The sequence below is a fragment of the Xenopus laevis genome, chromosome 4S (assembly GCF_017654675.1).
Source record: "Xenopus laevis strain J_2021 chromosome 4S, Xenopus_laevis_v10.1, whole genome shotgun sequence".
NCBI classification, from domain to species: Eukaryota; Metazoa; Chordata; class Amphibia; order Anura; family Pipidae; genus Xenopus; species Xenopus laevis.
This window is the reverse complement of record NC_054378.1, coordinates 30,834,316-30,853,848: the sequence shown is the minus strand read 5'-3', so window position 1 is coordinate 30,853,848 and position 19,533 is coordinate 30,834,316. Positions and strand designations below refer to the sequence as shown.

The 19,533-nt window shown below is 38.4% G+C and overlaps 1 protein-coding gene across 2 annotated transcripts in view; it reads right to left on the bottom strand.

The window, feature by feature from the left end:
* The window catches only part of tox3.S (TOX high mobility group box family member 3 S homeolog), a 142,136-nt gene that overhangs the window by 68,102 nt on the left and 54,501 nt on the right, over positions 1-19,533 (bottom strand). For both annotated transcript variants that reach the window (XM_041561121.1, XM_018260444.2), the window contains one exon: positions 7,732-7,794. In XM_041561121.1, the coding sequence (XP_041417055.1) occupies positions 7,732-7,776 (45 nt within the window). In that variant the 5' untranslated portion in view covers positions 7,777-7,794. The remainder of the gene's footprint in view (positions 1-7,731; positions 7,795-19,533) is intronic.

Sequence of the window (19,533 nt, the reverse complement as noted above, 5' to 3'; positions counted from 1 at the left end):
AGTTTTCCGAAGTTGGCTCACAAGGAATCTTCGGGCTACTTTGGAAACAAAGCACTCAGAGTGCCACCCCACTGGTGATTTAGATTCTAGCCAGCGGAAGGCAATTCGAGGTGATTTACCGCCGGGGGACTAAAGCTCCCCAAATCTGAGCGTGTGTCTCTGCCCTAAATCTCTACATAACCTAAGTTAACAATTGATTTTGGTTTGTACACATTTTGGTATGCCAAATCTATATAACACCACTACATGAAAAGTAAAACATATACATATATATATATATATATATATATATATATATATATATATACACATACATACACACACACACACACACACACACATACTAGCTATAGGACTGCTGCAAACTATGATGATAGAAATAAATAACCCTTTGAAAAGAGGTATCTGTGTATAAGCAGAGAACCTTTTTTTCATGAGAACCCTGACTCCTGCCATTACTATAACAAACAAGGGAAAGTTGTGCTCACCACTATTTTTTAAAACCATTAGGCGGGGGTGCAATGAGGGTGTGACCACAAAATACATATAGTCAACTACAAGAGGTCCTCTGCACTCAACCCATTATCAATATATTTAAGACAGAGACATTTTGTGCATACTGCTACTAAAAAATGCCTTACCCTTTAAACACAGGGATTGTTTGTCCATATATTGCAATATATTTAAGCTGGCCAACTACGTCAAAGTCATCCCATATCTGGCCAGTCCTACGCTTAATTTTCATCTGATTCATTAAGAATTCAATTGCTTAATTATACATTTTACAAAGGGATGCAAAATTTGGTCATATGTTCCAAGCTCCCCCTCTCTTCTCTTACAGATGGGGTAAAAATATTGGTCAACTTATTAAACCTCAGAAACGTAAGTTACAGGTGGGTGGCTTAACGCACAATAAGGGCACTTTTCCCTGCAGGAACTGCGGACATTGTAACGGAATAATATCGGGCAACATAGTTACCCATCTACAGCAGGGTACGAAACATGAAATTAACGGATTTTTTACATGCGATAGTTCAGATGTTATTTATTGCATAAAATGTCCATGCGGCTTAGCCTATATAGGGCAAACTTCAAGACCCATTAAAACAAGGCTAAATGAACACAAATCGACTATTCGCAATTATCAGCCCCAAAAAAGTGAAAATGTTGAACTAACAGCTCCAAACAAATATAAGAAAGAAACATGGCTTGCCAAACATTTTTTCACAAATGGCCACAGAGTAGCACAACTCCGTTGGCAGGTTCTAGAGAAAATAAAAACACAACAAGGACAGGACAAAAAGAGAATTTTATTGCAGAGAGAGTGTTATTGGATCTGGTTACTCCAGACTAAATATCTTAAAGGTCTCAATGAAGAGTTCAGTATGGCTTGCTATTTATGAATTTATTTTACCTTGGTTTTTCTAACTATCTCTAATTAATCTTTTCAGATAAGAAAACTATGTACAAAATCCTGATGCAGGGACAGGTATTCTTCTATTTTTTCCTTCAGAGACAGGGTAAGAATATATAGTTACATATTGTAACCATTTTTTATGTCCATGTTTGTTTTATAGGTACTGCAACATTGTTTGAATTTTTTGCTACATTTGAAGTATTGCACTTATATCTTTTCCCTCTGGACTATGAACTTTATTATATGGGAAACAAATCAAAGACTTGTGCTTAATGTATTTTGGTTACAGTCTGTTTCGTTATATTTTTTTCACAGTTACTAATTGTTGTTAAAACAAAGGTTCAATTTCACTAATTGAATGCTCTTGTTAACTAATTGATTGATACACCTATAAATGTACCACTTTACACAGATCCTTTATGCTTGACAAAGGGGCTTGCCCCGAAACGTTGCACTTCCGGTAATAAAATTTTGCAAGGTTTTCACCTGCATTCACATCTTGTGTGCCAGTGTGCCTTTTCTCAGTATATTTTCAGCCAACAAGAATTACAACTTGTAACCACAGCAGATAGGCTGGGCATAATAGGAAGCAACTGGCTAACGAACATAGCCCAATGGCTGCATTTGCAATTAGTTGGCAATAATACTGCAACAGATGCAACAGTAATCTGTGACTCATTTACTACACCATTACTGCTTAATGAAATCTAACATATCACGTTAACAATATGGATAAACACTCTTTCTTGCTATGTGCCATTTAGTTGTTTGCATTATCACTGTAATTAAACCTTGAAATATTATTTCAATAAATATCTGAGGTGCTTGAGAATAAGGTGCATCATATGAAGAGAAGAATTGCAATTCAGATCTTCTGATATGTTTATAAGAAGTCATTCTGGTTTCTGGAATTCTACTCCAAAACAAGGATAACTAGTAATTACTAAACTAATGCTTTACACATTCCAACAGAAAAATAATAGACGCATATAAAACTATAATCAATATTTTAAACATGTACAATTATTTTTCATGTGTTTCAATAAACATAGACATGAAGCATATAAAGCCTGCTGCATTACACCTGCCTGAGAACCAATTATCGGTATATCCTCATTTGTCATTAAGTAATTTCATATGGGTGGATGTTTTCTTAATTGTTCATGTGCATTTCGATTACTTTTTTCGTGGTTGCCTTGAATAAATACTTCATCACATATTAAGTGCTGTAGTAATTTACATATTAGTACCACTACTCCTTGTAACGCCTAACACACTCCTGATGACGGCTCGAGTCTAAGAGCCGAAACGTTGAATTAACCCATTTTTTTCTTCACAAAAGACCTATGAGTACAGATTTCTTTGCTCTATTGATTTTGATATATGTTCCAGCACCTAGGTATTTCCATTGTTTTCTGAGTGCACCTATCCAGTAGGATTCAAATTAAAAAAGACCAACCAAAATTAAGTCGAAGGTTTTTTTTGGTAGAATAAGTCAGTGTTCGATCGAATAGGTCTGTATTCGGCTGAATTCTAATCGTACGAATTGAAGGAATAGCGCATTCCCAAAAAGAACTGATTTTTTAAAGTCCACCAATTGACTCCAAATGGGTTCTAGGAGGTCGCCCATATGCTAAAACAGCAATTCTGCAGGTTTTAGATGGCGAATGGTCGAAGTCGAATTTTTAAAGAGACAGTACAATTTCGATATTAATTTGATAATTCTTTTCTAATCGAATTTGGACTATTCCCTAATCGAAGTACACAAAAATAGCTTGAAATTAAATTTTTTTCTCATTCGAAAATTCACCTCGACCTTTGATATATCTGCCCCTTAGTGTTAAATCAGCAGGATTTTATTATATCTCAATGTTTCGATCCCTCACAGGGATCTTCGTCAGGAGTCAAGACAAACAACCAGAACCCCGTACAACCCACCATAAATAATCCCACCGCCATCTAATGGCGCCAAACACCGTTGCTAGGTGACGGTTGGTAGTGACGAAAAAAAGATAAGCAGGGCAGAAAAAGTAAAAAAAGTAGGTACAGATAGAAAGTAAAAGATATTACAGGATCACCGTGCCAGGAAATTGCTACTGTTCTGACCTCCCTCCGTTCGCATCCAATCATTATCAGTAGTAGCTTATCAGTCACCCTATCAGAACACAGACTAGTGGCGGGTGTGTGTCAAGGCATACTTGATCTCTGTGAGTGGTCCGTGCACATACGAGACTGTTACCGGCAGGGTATTCAGAGCAACTGGTCTGGGCATGTTACACCAGGGGTGGTGTTATAAGCATTGCTCAATATGGCCTTCAATAATTACCTGGCTTGACCCAGAGTGCGGTCGCAACTTTCTACAAAGAAACAACCAGCTAAGCATTCCAATATTACCCTGTGGGGAAACGCAATTCTTTCAGTAGTCTCCAAATGGACTTACACTTCAATCTTATCCCACATATGTCTGTCATAGGGTATAAATAGGTGGAGAGTTGTCCAGTGACCACTGGCATGTACGGTGAGAGAAGTGAAAGCTTAATAATAAGAGGGTTGCTATATACAGCACATCAAGAGATGCACAATTGACACAATGTGATAATTTGCAACATTAATGTATCCAAAATACACAATAATAAAGGCTCATAGGATCAGCAAATGCTAATCGGACCAGCAAAAGTTGTTGGAGGGAATTCAGCGGGAATAATCAAGTCCATTGGGTATGATATGACCATGTCTCTAGTTCATATGAAATAACCCAGTGGGAAAGTTTAATTTAACCCACAAGGTGAAACTGTATCCAAGCGGTAAATCCATTTGGCTCTTCGTTTCAGAAGTGCCAAGTCTCTATTGCCACCCCGTGGGAGTTGTGGTTGAAAGTCAATTGCCATGCAACAAAACGTTAGTAGACCTTTTTGTAGGAAATGTCTTGCCACAGGCTGTTTAGCTGTTTTCTCTTTGAGTGCCTTACTAATAGCCGACTTGTGGTTTGCGATCCTGTCCTTCAATGGGGTAGTGGCCTTACCAACGTAATATAAGCCATATGGGCATGTTACAATGTATACCACGAAAGGTGTGGCACAGGTAAGTTTGTATTGGATCTTGAAGTGTTTGCCAGTATGTGGTGGGGGAACTCTCTGCCAGTCAACATGGTCCTACATTTAGTGCAATCAGGGCAGCGATAGCATCCCAGTTTTTGTTTCCCACTCAGCCAGCAGGTTGATTCATTAACTCTCTGCACAGAATCTTAACTAAAATGTCTTTTAAACACTGGTGTGCCCAAACATTGGGTGCAGGGCATGGTGCGGGGACAAGGATTCATCCATGGCAATCATCGGCCAATTTCTCCAAAGAGTTCTTTGGAAATATGTAAAAAAATTTGTGGTGAAAAATCATCTGTGTGGGAGTTGAATCACCAATGGGTTTTTCTTTCAGCAAATCATCTTGAGTAAAAAGGGCTCGGTGCAGCTGGTCATTCAATACAGCCTCCTTGTAACCCCTTTCTCTGAACCTTATGTAGGCTTCTTTCAGTTGGGTTTGCATTTGCATGAGATCGCTGTTGTTGTGTATAGTATGCAGAAATTGCAAATAGCCCTGATGGTAGCAGTTGGGTATTCACTGTTAGGATGTAAGATAGTATTGCAGTCAATGGGTTCTCTGTATAGGCTTGTGCCTAGACCATCGTGTGTCTTGAAAATTGATAAGTCCAGAAACTCAATGCTCTGTTCATCATTGTTCAAAGTGAGTCTGATGGGGCTGTCTAGTGAGTTTAACATGTTGAAGAATGAGGTAAGGGATGTAGCGTCTCCTTTCCACAGGAGCAGTAAATCGTCAATATACCGAAAATATTTAATTATGTTGTCAGATGCTTTGCCCAGGATGTTTTCTTGTTCATAGTTTAACATGAATAGGTTGGCACAAGTTGGTGCCAGGGCACTGCCCATAGCTGTTCCTGAAGTCTGAAGATAATAAGTATTCTTGAACCTAAAATAATTCCTGGTAAGTGTCAGCTCTAATAGTTCAATTAAGAATTCAGTGGGTACAGATTTGTTGGGGAGTGTCGCAAGTGCTCTTCTACAGGCATAAATGCCCTGTTGGTGTGGTATGACAGTGTATAAGCTTTTTACATCCATGGTGGCCAAAATATATTGTTCAGGTAAGTTTTCTAGTCCTTTCAGAATTTTAATCACATGTGTAGTGTCCCGAGTGAGGCATTATGGCGACCAGAGGTTGAAGAAAGTTGTCAATATAAGTAGCCACAGTTTGGAACAAAGACCCAACAGCTGAAATGATTGGACGGACAATATATGATTTTATTTTATAAAGGGATAGAATGTGGTAAAAAAAATACAGGCAACAACTACATAGGAAAACAAATGTACCTTAAAGCATTTATTGACCCACTGCTGTTTCTTTATACAACATAAAGCATACACAACCACATACACACAACTGTAAAACTGAACATAAACAAAAATTGTTCAACATGATACCAAAAACTATTTAGATTATGTACAATGTAGCCTAAAATCAATACATAAGGCAGCCCATCAAAAGAAATATCTAGGTGTCCACAATGCGTGAGCGTTATTCCTCTGCTGCTTGCATTAGGGCCAGAATAACAATATATATTAAAGCAGTTATCCTTTTTCGATGAAATAGAAAATAAATAGCTGAACACCATCTGTACAACAATGTTCAAAACATTTGTTCCTTTTGATAAAAATGCAAATGTTGAGAGGTTGTTGTATCAACATATAACAGCCTATGTCTGCCATGGTGAATTATCACAGTTGGAATTAAATTGTCTCTTAATAGCTGCTAGCAGTGGACTTTTCATCAATGCTTGATTCAAATGTAGGAAGAAAATCTACAGAATGAAACATTATGGTATCCTTGCAGATAGGCTTTCGTGTTCATTATTACAAATAAATGATGGGCCAAAGCCAAACATTATTTGATTATGTAAACAACTGTTGATGGTCATAGAAAGGATGGGACACATTTCTGGATTGCTGATTTCACAACTATTTTAGTGATCATCATATACTGTAGTTGTTTAAATATAGAAGATTTATCACATATGATATGTACACAGATTCTAGGCAAAATATTTCTGTTGTAGCTGCTGAGGGTGAGAATTTCCCAAACAAATAATTAACTTTAGCCTATATTTAATGTATTTACATAGTTGTGGCTGGCACCAAACATTGCTACAGCAATGCATTTTCCTTGGATCAGACAGAGGTGCAACTATAGAGTATGGCGGTCAGAGCCTTGATTCTACTTACTTTGGCAGGTAAGGTGTTAAGAGCAGTGGGGTTATAAAGATCACATTGGTCTAGGGATTTGCTTTCAAGAATAAAGGGTGTTCAAGATCACCCATCTTCAGAACCCCAATGTCTCTAACAATACCCAGATGAAAATGAAGTTAATAGCATTTTGTATTGTAGTTTATTGTTGCAATGAATATCCAACCTATATACATTGCTTAGACACCATATTAAGTATATTCAGGCGACAGGGGGTTGAGAAATGTGTGCATTGCAATTCATCATTAGAACAATCACCACAGGTTTGAAACTCTGGCCTCCTAATCAGATATCAGGGTTTTGGTGTACAAAGTTGATGCAGGCTGAATGTAGTAAGTAGGTAAGATGAATAGCATAATCAGTACTTTAAACCAATGCTTCAGTACTTTGAGCCATTCAGTGCTTAGAGAGCATAAGTACTTGAGTTACTTACGTGTGGGTTGGTTTGCAATTACCCGCGTAGTGGCACCCCGCCGACTGTGCTCTGCTCCAGCCAAAATCACAATGGAGCCTCTGACAACCACGGGTAAAGTTTGAATAAAAAAAGTTCTTTATTTCGAAGTATCTTTAAAAGCATGAACAGGTATCATCCTGGACTAAAACATGACGTGTCTTGTCACCTATGGAAAATCTTAGCTATGAGGAAAGACTGGACAAATCTATTGATATTGTGTTTGCAGTAATACTTTTATTGCATTTCCTAAGACTTAATTCCAAACCATGTGTGCTTCTAATTGTCAAATATGTGTCATTGTAGGAACAGCACTTGATTTACCATTAGACAAGTTCTTACTTCATTGGCATTGGCATGATACAGATGCAACCAGCTAAATTGAGTGGCAATGTAGTACTGTCCGTTTTTTTTCTTTCTCATTAAAGTCTTTATTTTGTGCTTCATAAAACACATTCAGATGCAGAGCATCAAATGTATGTATCCTTTTCTCTTTGTCTGTTAAATTATCTAAGCAAAGAGATGTATATAAAGAGAACTAAGAGTACACCTACCTCATTTGCAGCGAGAAATGCATTATTGGCTTCAGTCATATTCATGTAATTATTATTCCCAAACTGAAAAATAAGAAAAAAGGGAGATTGTTTAGCTGTGTAAATGTGAGGTTTGATATACTGCAGCTCATAAAGATCTGGTAAGACAATAAACAAAACAAAAAATTATATTCATAAATTTATACAAGATTTACTATATGTTGTATGTAAAAAAACTGCAAAGGCAGCACATTTTCTCATATGAGAAAAAGAATTTGATATTCCTTTGCAATACAAGAAAAATAATTTGCTATTCCTTTGCAACAAAATATGTTATTGTATATAAATTTCAGACCTCTCTCAGACATTCTGGCTCATATAACAGCAATTTTTGCTTGGAGAAAACAAAATTAAATAAAGAGTTCATTTCTTTAGGTTATCACTCATAAAGGTTTGACAACTTTACCAGTGTCAAATCATAGCTGAATATAAGCCTTAGTCATGCCAATGGGAACCATGGTGCATTGGCAACTACAGTACTGGCTCAAAATGAATACTTACGTAATTTAGGGCGATATCACCTATTATAATTATTATAATATAATAACTAAAGTGTCTTAAATTGATACTGACATGGTTCAACAAAGAATGCTCTTTGAATTATGTAATCTGATGATGGAGAGTTAGGCAGTTTGACCCTTTGGCTTCAACACTAAAGATCCAATAAGACACATGGCATTACAGTCAGGAAATTGGCAGGGTCATAACTTTGAGTGCCTATATCACTACTTATGTGGCTTTTTAGATGATAAATAACAAGATACCATCAGAATATCGGACTAGACCCTGGATCAACTTGTACTATGAGCTATCTCCCATAACCCTGTATTTCCTCACTTGCTAAAAAGCTATGCAACCCCTTCTTAAAGCACTGTAAAAAAACCCTTCCGAATATTTAGGCGGAACCTCTATTTTTCTAATCGGAGTGGGTGACCTTGTGTCAGCTGGAAAGACCTACTGGTTAATAAAGCATTAGAGAGATTATTATATGATCCCCTTATATATTTATACATAGTTATCATATAACCCCTTAAGCACTCTTCTCCAGCGTGAACATTCACAATTTGGCCAGTCTTTCCTCATAGCTAAGATTTTCCATACCTTTCACCAGCTTAGTTGCCCTTCTCTGTACTCTCTCTGATACATTAATGTCCTGTTTGAGTGATGAAGAACAAAACTGAACGGCATATTCTAGATGGGGCTTTACAAGTGCTCTATGCAGTGGAAGAATGACCCCCTCCTCCTGTGACTCTATGCCCCTTTTAATACAGCTCAAGACCTTATTTGCCCATGATGCTGCCGAATAGCATTGCTTGCTACAGCCAAGTTTATCATCTACAAGGACTCAAAGGTCCTTTTCCATAATGGATTTGCATAATGCAGTCCCATTAAGGGTATAAGTGGCTTGGATATTTTTACATCCCAGGTGCATGACTTTACATTTAGCAACATTGAATTTCATTTGCCACTTAGCTGCCCAGATTGCCAGTGTGTCAAGATCGTGTTGCAAGGATGCAAAATCCCGGATGGAATTAATTGGGCTGGATAGTTTTGTGTCATCTGCAAACACTGATACATTACTTACAATTGCTTACTTACATTACATTAAGGGTATAACTGGCTTGGATATTTTTACATCCCAGGTGCATGACTTTACATTTATCAACATTGAATTTCATTTGCCACTTAGCTGCCCAGATTGCCAGTTTGTCAAGATCGTGTTGCTTGACAAAGGTGTTACGCCCCGAAACGTTGCAACCGCAAATAAACGAGCAAGGGTTTCCCTGCTAGAAATATCCTGTTGTGCCGGTGATTTTTCTCTTCTCTGATTGTTGTGGAGGCTGCCAATACCTCCTTCATCGAGCACCAGGTGTCACGAGATTCGGAAGGCCAGGGTGTGCGAGGTGACTCCTCTTTTCTTCCTACTGGATAGTTTTGTGTCATCTGCAAACACTGATACATTACTTACAACACCCTCCCCTAAATCATTAATGAACAAGTTAAATAAAAGTGGACCTAATACCGAGCCCTGAGGGACCCCACTAAGAACCTTACTCCAAGTAGAGAATGTACCATTAACAACCACCCTCTGTACCCGATCCTGTAGCCAGTTTCCTATCCACGTGCAAACGACTTCATTAAGCCCAACAGACCTTAGTTTAGAAAGCAATCGTTTGTGGGGCACAGTATCAAACGCTTTGGCAAAATCCAAATAGATCTACTTCCCCCCCACTGTCCAGCATATTACTTACCTCATCATAAAAAGCAGTCAAATTTGTGACATTACCTATCCTTCATAAAGCCATGCTGATTGCTGCTCATAATGCCATTCCCTAGGACAAAATTTTGAATGTGATCCCTTAACAAGCCTTCAAATAATTTGCTCACCACAGATGTCAAGTTTACTGGCCTATAATTGCCAGGCTAAGATCATAATCCCTTTTTAAATTTTGGAATAACATCAGCTTTTCTCCAATCCACAGGCACCATACCAGATGAAAGTGAATCTGAGAACATCAGAGATACGGGCTGGTCTAAAACTAAACTAAGCTCTCTTAGAACCCGGGAGTGTATGCCATCAGGCCCTGGAGCCTTGTTTACATTAATTTTTATTAAAGCTTTATGGATCATATCCTGAGTCAGCCACTGGCTAGATTGAGCTGAGCCATTAGTGCAGCTATAAAGTGAGCCTGGGAACTCAGACTCCTCTATTGTATATACTGAAGAAAATAACTGATTTAACACATTTGCCTTTTCTGTATCTGTTACAACCATACTGGTACCATTATTTAATGGAGCAACACTCTCAACCTGCATCTTTTTACTATTAATATATTGAAAAAACATTTTAGGGTTAGTTTTCACCTCCATCACAATTAACTCTTCATTTCCTTTCTTTGCCTTCCGGATTGCTGATTTACAACATTTATTACAGTGTTTATATTCATTAAATGCAGCTTCTGTCCCAACAGATTTGTAGTTTTTAAATGCCTTTCTCTTCTTTCCTATTAACTTCTTTACTTCTGTATTAAGCCCCATAGGATGATTCTTAGAGCTTCTACATTTACTCCTTAAGGGAATATATTTGAGAACAGTAATGATTTAATATCATTTTAAATGACAACCATTTCTGTTCTGTGTTTTTAGCTGAAAACTTAATGCCCCAATCAATACTCTGTAGGGCAGCCCTCAAGGTACTAAAATTAGTGTTTGAAAAATTCATGGTTTTTGTTGCCCTAGTATATATTTGTTTTTTGCACCAGACATTAAGGGGCCGATTCACTAACTTCGAGTGAAGGATTCGAAGTTAAAAAACTTCGAATTTCGAAGTTTTTTTTGGGCTACTTCGACCATCGAATGGGCTACTTCGACCTTCGACTACGACTTCGAATCGAAGGATTCGAAGTAAAAATCGCTCAACTATTCGACCATTCGATAGTCGAAGTACTGTCTCTTTAAAAAAAACTTCGACCCCCTAGTTCGGCATCTAAAAGCTACCGAAGTCAATGTTAGCCTATGGGGAAGGTCCCCATAGGCTTGGCTAACTTTTTTTGATCGAAGGATATTCCTTCGATCGTTGGATTTAAATCCTTCGAATCGTTCGATTCGAAGGATTTAATCGTTCGATCAAAGGAATAATCCTTCGATATTCGAAGTCGAAGGATTTTAGTTCCTAGTCGAATATCGAGGGTTAATTAACCCTCGATATTCGACCCTTAGTGAATCAGCCCCTATATGATATAACATTATGGTCACTATTACCCAGGGGTTCAACGACTTGCACATTTGCTATAAGTTCTGGGTCATTTGAGATCACTAAATCCAGAATAGCATTTTTTCTGGTAGGCTCCTCAACAACCTGTGCCATAAAATTGTCATGCAACAAGTTTATAACTTTGTTCCCATTAACTGATCTAGCAGTACTGTTGCTCCAGTCAATATCTGGGTAATTAAAATCCCCCATTATCATTAGTTTACCCAAACTAGCAGCCTTTTCTATTTGCATCAGGAGCTTCGCCTCCTCCTCCTCACTTACATTAGGGGGTCTATAGCATACGCCTACAATTAATTTGCTGGACTCTTTACAATTGGTGAAGAACTCCACCCACAAGACTTCTGACCCCTCATTTTCTAACATAACCTCCTCCTTTATATAGGCTTTTAAATCCTGCCTAACAAACAGACATACCCCTCCTCCTTTTCTATTGCCTCTATCCCTCTGAAACAAAGTATAGCCACTGATATTTACTGCCCAGTCATGCGACTCATTCAGCCATGTTTCAGCCACACCAATCACATCAAATTTTCCCTCCAGCACCAGCACATCCAGCTCTCCCATTTTACCAGTCAGACTCATTTGCAAACATACATTTAATACTGGTACCATATTTAACATATCACCTGTGGTCCTACCTATCCTTAACAGTACCCCCAGCCAAATCTCCTCCGCCAATTTTCCCTTTTTTTGCCCACTATCTCATCTAACCTGTCTTACACTGAATCTTTTACTGGACCCTCCCCCCACACCTAGTTTAAAATCTCCTCCAACCCTCTAGACATCTTCTCTCCCAAAACAGTTGCACCATCATCATTGAGATGCAGCCCAACCCTAGCAAAGAGCCTGTAGCCGACTGAGAAATCAGCCCAGTTCTCCAAAAACCCCAAACCCTCCTCCCAATCTCTCAGCCACGCATTATTCTCCCTATGCTTCTGCTGTCTCCTAAGCGTTGCTCATGGCTCAGGTAATATCTCTGAGAAAATTACCTTGGAAGTTTTTGCCCTCAACTTTACACCTTGTTTTTTAAAATCGTTCTTGAGGACTTCACCACCACCTCTACCTTGTCTTTGGTAACTATGTGTAGCTGGGTCTTCCCCAGCCCCTCCCAATAATCTGTCCACTCGTTCCACCACATGCCGAACCCTAGCACCAGGCAAGCAGCATTCTGTTCGGCATGTAGGGACCTTACGACAGATTACCCTATCCACCTTTCTAATAATTGAATCCCCTATAACTATAACCTGCCTTTCCTTCCTTGCACTCCCCCCCCACCACCAGTATTAGAGACACTGCCTCCCAGGGTGCTCTGAGAGTCAGTCTGCTCCAGACACGCCAGTTCAGAGTTTTCCTCCCCAGCATCTTCAGTAGGGATGTAGCGAACTGCCGATTTGGTGTTCGCGAACGCCGTTCGCGAACACCGGCAAAAAATGCGAACGTTCGCGAACAGTTCGCAAACTTCGAACACCCGCTAAAATCGTTCGAATCGAACGATCGAAGGATTTTAATCGTTCGATCGAACGATTTTCATTCGAATCGAACGATCGAAGCATTCGATCGAATGCTTTTTATTCGATCGAATGCTTACAATCGTTCGAACGAATGGAAATCGTTCGATTTTTAGCGGTCGAAGGAATTCGAATGGTCGAATGGTCGAACGATTTGTATTCGAATCGAACGCGAACTCAAAATGCGAACGTTGCGCGACGTTCGCGAACATTCGGCGGACGCGAACGGTCGAAGTTCGCTGGCGAACAGTTCGCTACATCCCTAATCTTCAGCCAAAACAGCGAATTTGCTGTTTTGGACAAGCTGTGGCCAGCCCCCTACCCTTCTGTCCCCTACTTCCCCTCCTGATTGTCACAAAGCTTCCTCCCTCATTAGCCTCCACTGCCCCTTCTCCTCCCCCACTCCACTAGCCCCTGCCAGTGGTTGCTCTGCGAGCCTCCTTTCCTCCCCCTTCGTTTGCCGCTGCTCTCTGTGCTGAAAGTTCACCCCTTAGAGTCTGCAGCTCAGATTCCAAGATGAAAACCCACCAACATCTCTCACATGTAAATACTGCATGAAACTGCCGCTCCAACACCACAAAAAAAACCACAATGAGTGATACCAGCAAAGCCACTTGCACTCATGTGACCTAATTGAACATTTCAGAGGTACATTTTAGTAGTAGTTCCTGAAAAACATGCAGGTATGCGACCATCTGAGCCTTTTAAACCCCAACTACTGACTTGGAAGATAGAGAATCTACTGGTATTCATAGATCTCTTAGAGAGATCTTAGAGAGTAAACAAGAATAACCGTGTTATTTTTATTCTTGTTTACAAAACAATGGCAACATGCTGCTAAACACAATGGTATTTATAAGTAAATGAGTTGGATGGATACCTAGCTGGGTTCAGACTGCCAAAATGCTACATCCTGAAGCAAAGCCATGAAAGCAATTAAACTTGGTACAGAAAGCAGAAATAATTAAAATAATGATGCAAGTAATTAGTTGACTGACAACAGACATCTGGATTTTGTGATGGTCATTAGATAAAATCCTATATAAGACATCCAAAACACCTGCCATAATAAATAAATACTGGTAAATGGACAAATGTCTTAAAGGAGAACTAAAGCCCCCCCCCCCAAGCTTCCAGGCATTGCTCCCCTCCCTCCCCCCTAAGTGCAGTGGTTAAATAAAACTGTTTTTTAAAAAAAAAAGTTGACCCTTAAATGCAGAGAAGTGCAGAGAAGCGCGGAGCTCCTAGTCACTATCTTCCAGCTCTTCATATTGTCTTTGGGTGTCTTGGTTGACACACAGCCCACCGGAGCATGTGCAATTGGGCCAAGTCAGGAATTGGCTTCAACTGCGCATGAGCAAATCAGTGTTAAGACCACAAGTCTACATGAAGATCTGCAAGATGGCGACCGGGAGCTCCTCTATGCTTCCCTCCATTTAAGGGTGAGAGGTTTTGGTTTTTTTTTTTACACTAAAGCACATTGCAGGAAGGAGAGGGGATGGGGGCAAAGCCTGAAAGCTTAGGGGGGCTTATGGTAGGGGGCTTAGCTCGCCTTTAAAACTGAAATAGCCAGAACTGGGAAATACTAGTTATCAACTGAGGTATGACTACATTCATAATACCTTTAATGGTGAGACCCTGGAAATATAAAATATGTGAACATAATTTAATACATATGCCTTTAACACCCTCTTTCTACACAAGCATTTGAAATACATGCCTTTAAAGGCATATTCTTATTCTTATGTTTTTTACATATTTGCATGCATGTAAACCAGATGTGGCAGGCATTTTACCTGTCTGACGAGTCCAGTTAATACCACCCAGTAGTAATGTTTCTATAGTCAGGATGAAAACAACACAATTCATATGGATTACAGGAAAGCCAATAGTAAACATGCTTTTATTTTTTCAGATTTAGGGGCAGACTTAACAAATGTGAAAAAAGACTGAAAAGATTTAAAAGTTTCATCAAATAGGACTTCCTATAACATGCTAAACCATGAACTGCCCCAAGCGCACAACAGTTTGTCAGATACTGTATGTAAAAAGAAATATCATTATAGCCACACCGGTACAAACCCTAGAATATACAAAGCAAACATGCATTCACTTTCAAATCTCAAGCAAGTTGGCCCCTGAGAGTCCTGCTGGGGCAACCCCTATCAAATGAAAGCCTAGTAGGAAACAGCTTCTCTGTTAATGAAACCACTTAAAAGGAGAGACCCATATCTGGCGCCCACTGAGTACTTCTTTATCACTAAAAGAATATAGAGTCTCTATGATAAATTCTCTTTTCTGCGTACTAAAGGCAAAAAACAACCCTAATATATTTTATAACATATTTACTGCCACTCCCAAAATGTATTTAATATGCACTATATACACAGATCCATACACAGATAAAACAAATGTATGTAGTTCTGCCCATCTCCCTTGCACAGAAAAAAGGAAAAAAAATTCAGTTCGTCAGGTATTCAGTTATTTAATTGTAAAGTTATATACAGTATGCATGTGAATTTTTCTGTATGTTGATATGGGGAACTGGTTGAGCCGTATTTATCAAAATCCGAATTTTTATGATTATTTAAAAAAAAAAATGACCAATCCACGATTGAACCTTATTTATTACTGAATAATTATTATTCATCGGATTGGGGACAAACACTAAAAATCTAGTGAAAATCCGAACCGTATGATTTTTTTTATTTTTTCCCAAATCACTTGATTTTTTCTGGCTTTTTCCCAAAAAGCCTGAATTTTTCCGATGTTTGCCCGAAAATGCGAAATAGTCAGGCTAATTCCAGTGCAGACCACAGACATACACAACCTCGGTAGATGTCGGATTTTCGGATTCTGCCTTTTTCCATCCAGGGGGTATAATACATTTTTTCACTAAAAAGTTGGATTCTATAGTTAAAAAAAACTCAAAGTTTTTGACATTTGGACTTTAATATGTAACCCCCTTCGTGAGTGAGTAAGTGCGCGTATATATAGTTTCATACAAAAATTCATACATAAATTACACACTTTGGATGACAACTGCAATATAATAAGGAATGTCATAGCCATGTAAATTAATTCTTATCTCTTAAAAACCCACTGTTATTTACGGAGAACTGATAAGCACTCTAAAGCTTCCTTTATCTCAGAAATTGCACGGCCTTGAGGAGGTTAGATTATTTTATTTAGATCTTCAGCACTATTAACTTTAATAATGTATCTATAACATAATAAGTAATGCAGTATTGTTTAAAAATACCCCTACAAAGTACTATTTTGCCCATTAAATGATAGCAATAAAATGCCAAATATATTATGTAGCAGTGTAAAATATAACCATTAGTTTTAACCTAATTACATCCTAGTTTTCCCTTTCTGATTTATTTCTCGTGAAATATTTTACATTTTATTTTATAAAAATATCAGTGTATCCCAAGACTGAGGGCAAATAAATGGCAGTTGTGAGGCTACACAGTAGCCAGTATTCCCTAAAAAAAATATCTTCACTGGAGGCATGGTGATCTGCTTTCAGCTGTACCACAATTGTTTGCAGTGTTGTCTATCACATTGCAATTTCTGCACTGTTATACCCAGGGGCAAATTCCCTAACTCGCAAAAATTTGCCAGCGATGGTTTTGTAAGTTCGCTTGGACAACACTTATTCACTAAAGTGCGAAATTGCATCCAGGGCGATAAGCGCTGGCGAATTTTCACTAGCGTCACTTAGGCAATCAAAGTGAAGATGTGCTAGCATTGCCTAATTTGCATACGTCAGGAAATGATAAAGTTACATGGACGTGTTGCAGCAAATACATTACATTACACAAGTCCAGGGAACCTTAATAAATAAAATAGAGTTGTTATAATGCCCTACACATGAGCCCACTGTATAGGTTATGTTCAGTATGTTAGAAAATGGAAGGGGGAACCCGGTTGCCCAAACAAATTTTTAAGGACCTTTGCAGGCTATGAATAAGAAAAAAGGCCAGAGCGTTTTTTGGGACTAAGAACATTTTTGCACTAAAAATTGAGGAAGTCCTATGCGATCCATTGCACTTTGCATGGTCTGAGTTGGCGAAGGCAAGTCTGGAGAAAGAGGTAACGTTCAGTAAAATCTGCATCTTAGTGAATTTGCGGCGTTACGTCCATTTGACAGATCGAAAATTTGCCTGGCGTTAGAGTACGAAACATCGATAGCATCTATCTCCTTCCCTAGCGAAGTGACGCCTGTGAGGAAATCGGTGAAGTCTCTGTGGACGCTACCTCTAGCGAACTGATGCTAGTGTTAGCCACTTCGCCCTTTAGGGAATCTGCCCCCCAGAGTATAGCATTCGAACTGAGAGGGTGGGTGTCAGGGCCCGGCCCTTCTTGGGTCCAGCTATAGTTTGTCAGTGTAATGGAGAAGAGGAGCCAGGGAAAGGAGGACAAAGGTGGGTGGAAGTGATTTCTGCTAAAAGTGGTGACAAGGGACATAGGCGAAGAATAAAGTGATGAAAGTATTGCACCCTGTTGAGGTGCAACACTGATGGGTAGAGACAAAAAAATATTACCTCATCACTTACTCAAAGTATCTCCTGAACTCATATTTGGAGACCCAATAGTCTGAAGACCTATACAGAGATAGGTAACACAGAGAAGCTGGCCACAAGCATTCGTATAAAAAATACTCATATATATATATATGAGCAAGGGAGGCTTAAGGAGGACCCTAGGAAAGCCCAGGCCCCCCAGTTCGACCCTGTTTGGACCCTGATGAAAGTTCCAGTGTGGAACTGAAACGTTGAAACTAATAAACCTACATTTTTTTTGCTGAAACCTTTGCCTCAAAACTTTCTCGGAATGCTGTCAACTCACCTTGGTATCTATCTATATATATATCTATATATATATCTCCTAAAGGATCCCAAAGGAATCCACACTCACAGGTCTTAAAATAAATTGAAATTGTTATCGTAGAACTGAGGAGTAACGTTTCAGCCTACCCCAAGGCCTTTCTTAAAGTGCCTAATTAACAATGAACATGCCTCATATACACAATCTGGCAGTAAAACAACAGTAGCTATGACGTACAGTACTCGTCGGAACAGGGCGACTACCATTAAAGTATACCACCATTAATGCCTCATATATTACATTTTGATTCCCCCACAGTTTATAGAAACCTTTGTAGGCATACATTTATATTAAATATAGGAGCAAGCTAAAATAAAAAAAACAGGGTTAAAAGCAAAACACATGGTAACACTGTTCACTTGTAACAATACTGTAACAACTTAATCTGTGATTAATAATCATGTTCCCAGTGTTGCTGGATTGTGTATATATATATATATATATATATATATATATATATATATATATATATATATATATATATATATATATATATATATATATATATATATATGGAAAGATATTGTTCAAAGCTTCTGTGGCACAAAAAATCCAGTTAAAAGAACTAATGCTTACTTGAGCTGGTTTAACTGTCTACTCTCTAATAAAGTAAAAATTATGTGCAAATCTCCAAGACATTAAGGTAATGTAAGAAATAATCTCCAGGCAGCTTTTAGAGCCATGTTAATTATTAGTTCTGTAAACTTTAATATTTTATTCAGGCAATGAACGACAGCGGGCCTAGGGGTTTCCGTTATGTAAATCCGGTCCTGAAAAGGCCTAATGTATAAAGGCATTGGTTGTTTTTGTTTTAACAAGGAAACAAATTCTCTGAGAGGGTGTGAATCAACCCTAGTGAATATAATCATTAACCATTCATCCTGGGCTAGTGTTCCTTTTGGCTGAAAAATGCATCACACCAAGGTATTGTTCTTAATTCTGCTATGCCACCACCTTCCATCTTTTTCTCAGTCGCATCAGCTGTCTAGGGCTATGTGCAGTAAAAACATATTGAAATGTGCCTAATTGCAGATATGCACAGTCCACATCCCCGAAGGCTAAGGTTGGCAAGGAACAAACTGGTGGCATACTGGCATCCACCAGATGGAGGACTCATGCACCCTGAACTACCAAGAGGGGAGTACTTCAGTAAATGGGACTTTATATATATATATATATATATATATATATATATATATATATATATATATATATATATATATATATATATATATATATATATATATATATATATACACATGCATACACTGATTGATAATAATCAATGATATTTAGAAAATTCTAAGTATCTTCAATGAAAATTGATAATGCTATATAGAAGTTTTTTTCCTCTTAATGCACAGATATCAATATATATATATACATATAAACCTAATACTATACTCTTCCATTTGGTCTATATGTTTGATTGTGTTATTTCAGATAAAAACAAATACTCCAGTATGTGAAGTGACAGTAATGACAGTGACAGTAATTGAGAGCTCGTATTACCAATTTCAGTATCAAACACCCAACTCTGCTGTAGGGTATCGAATGATGTATTCTTATTTCTAAAGCCTTTTA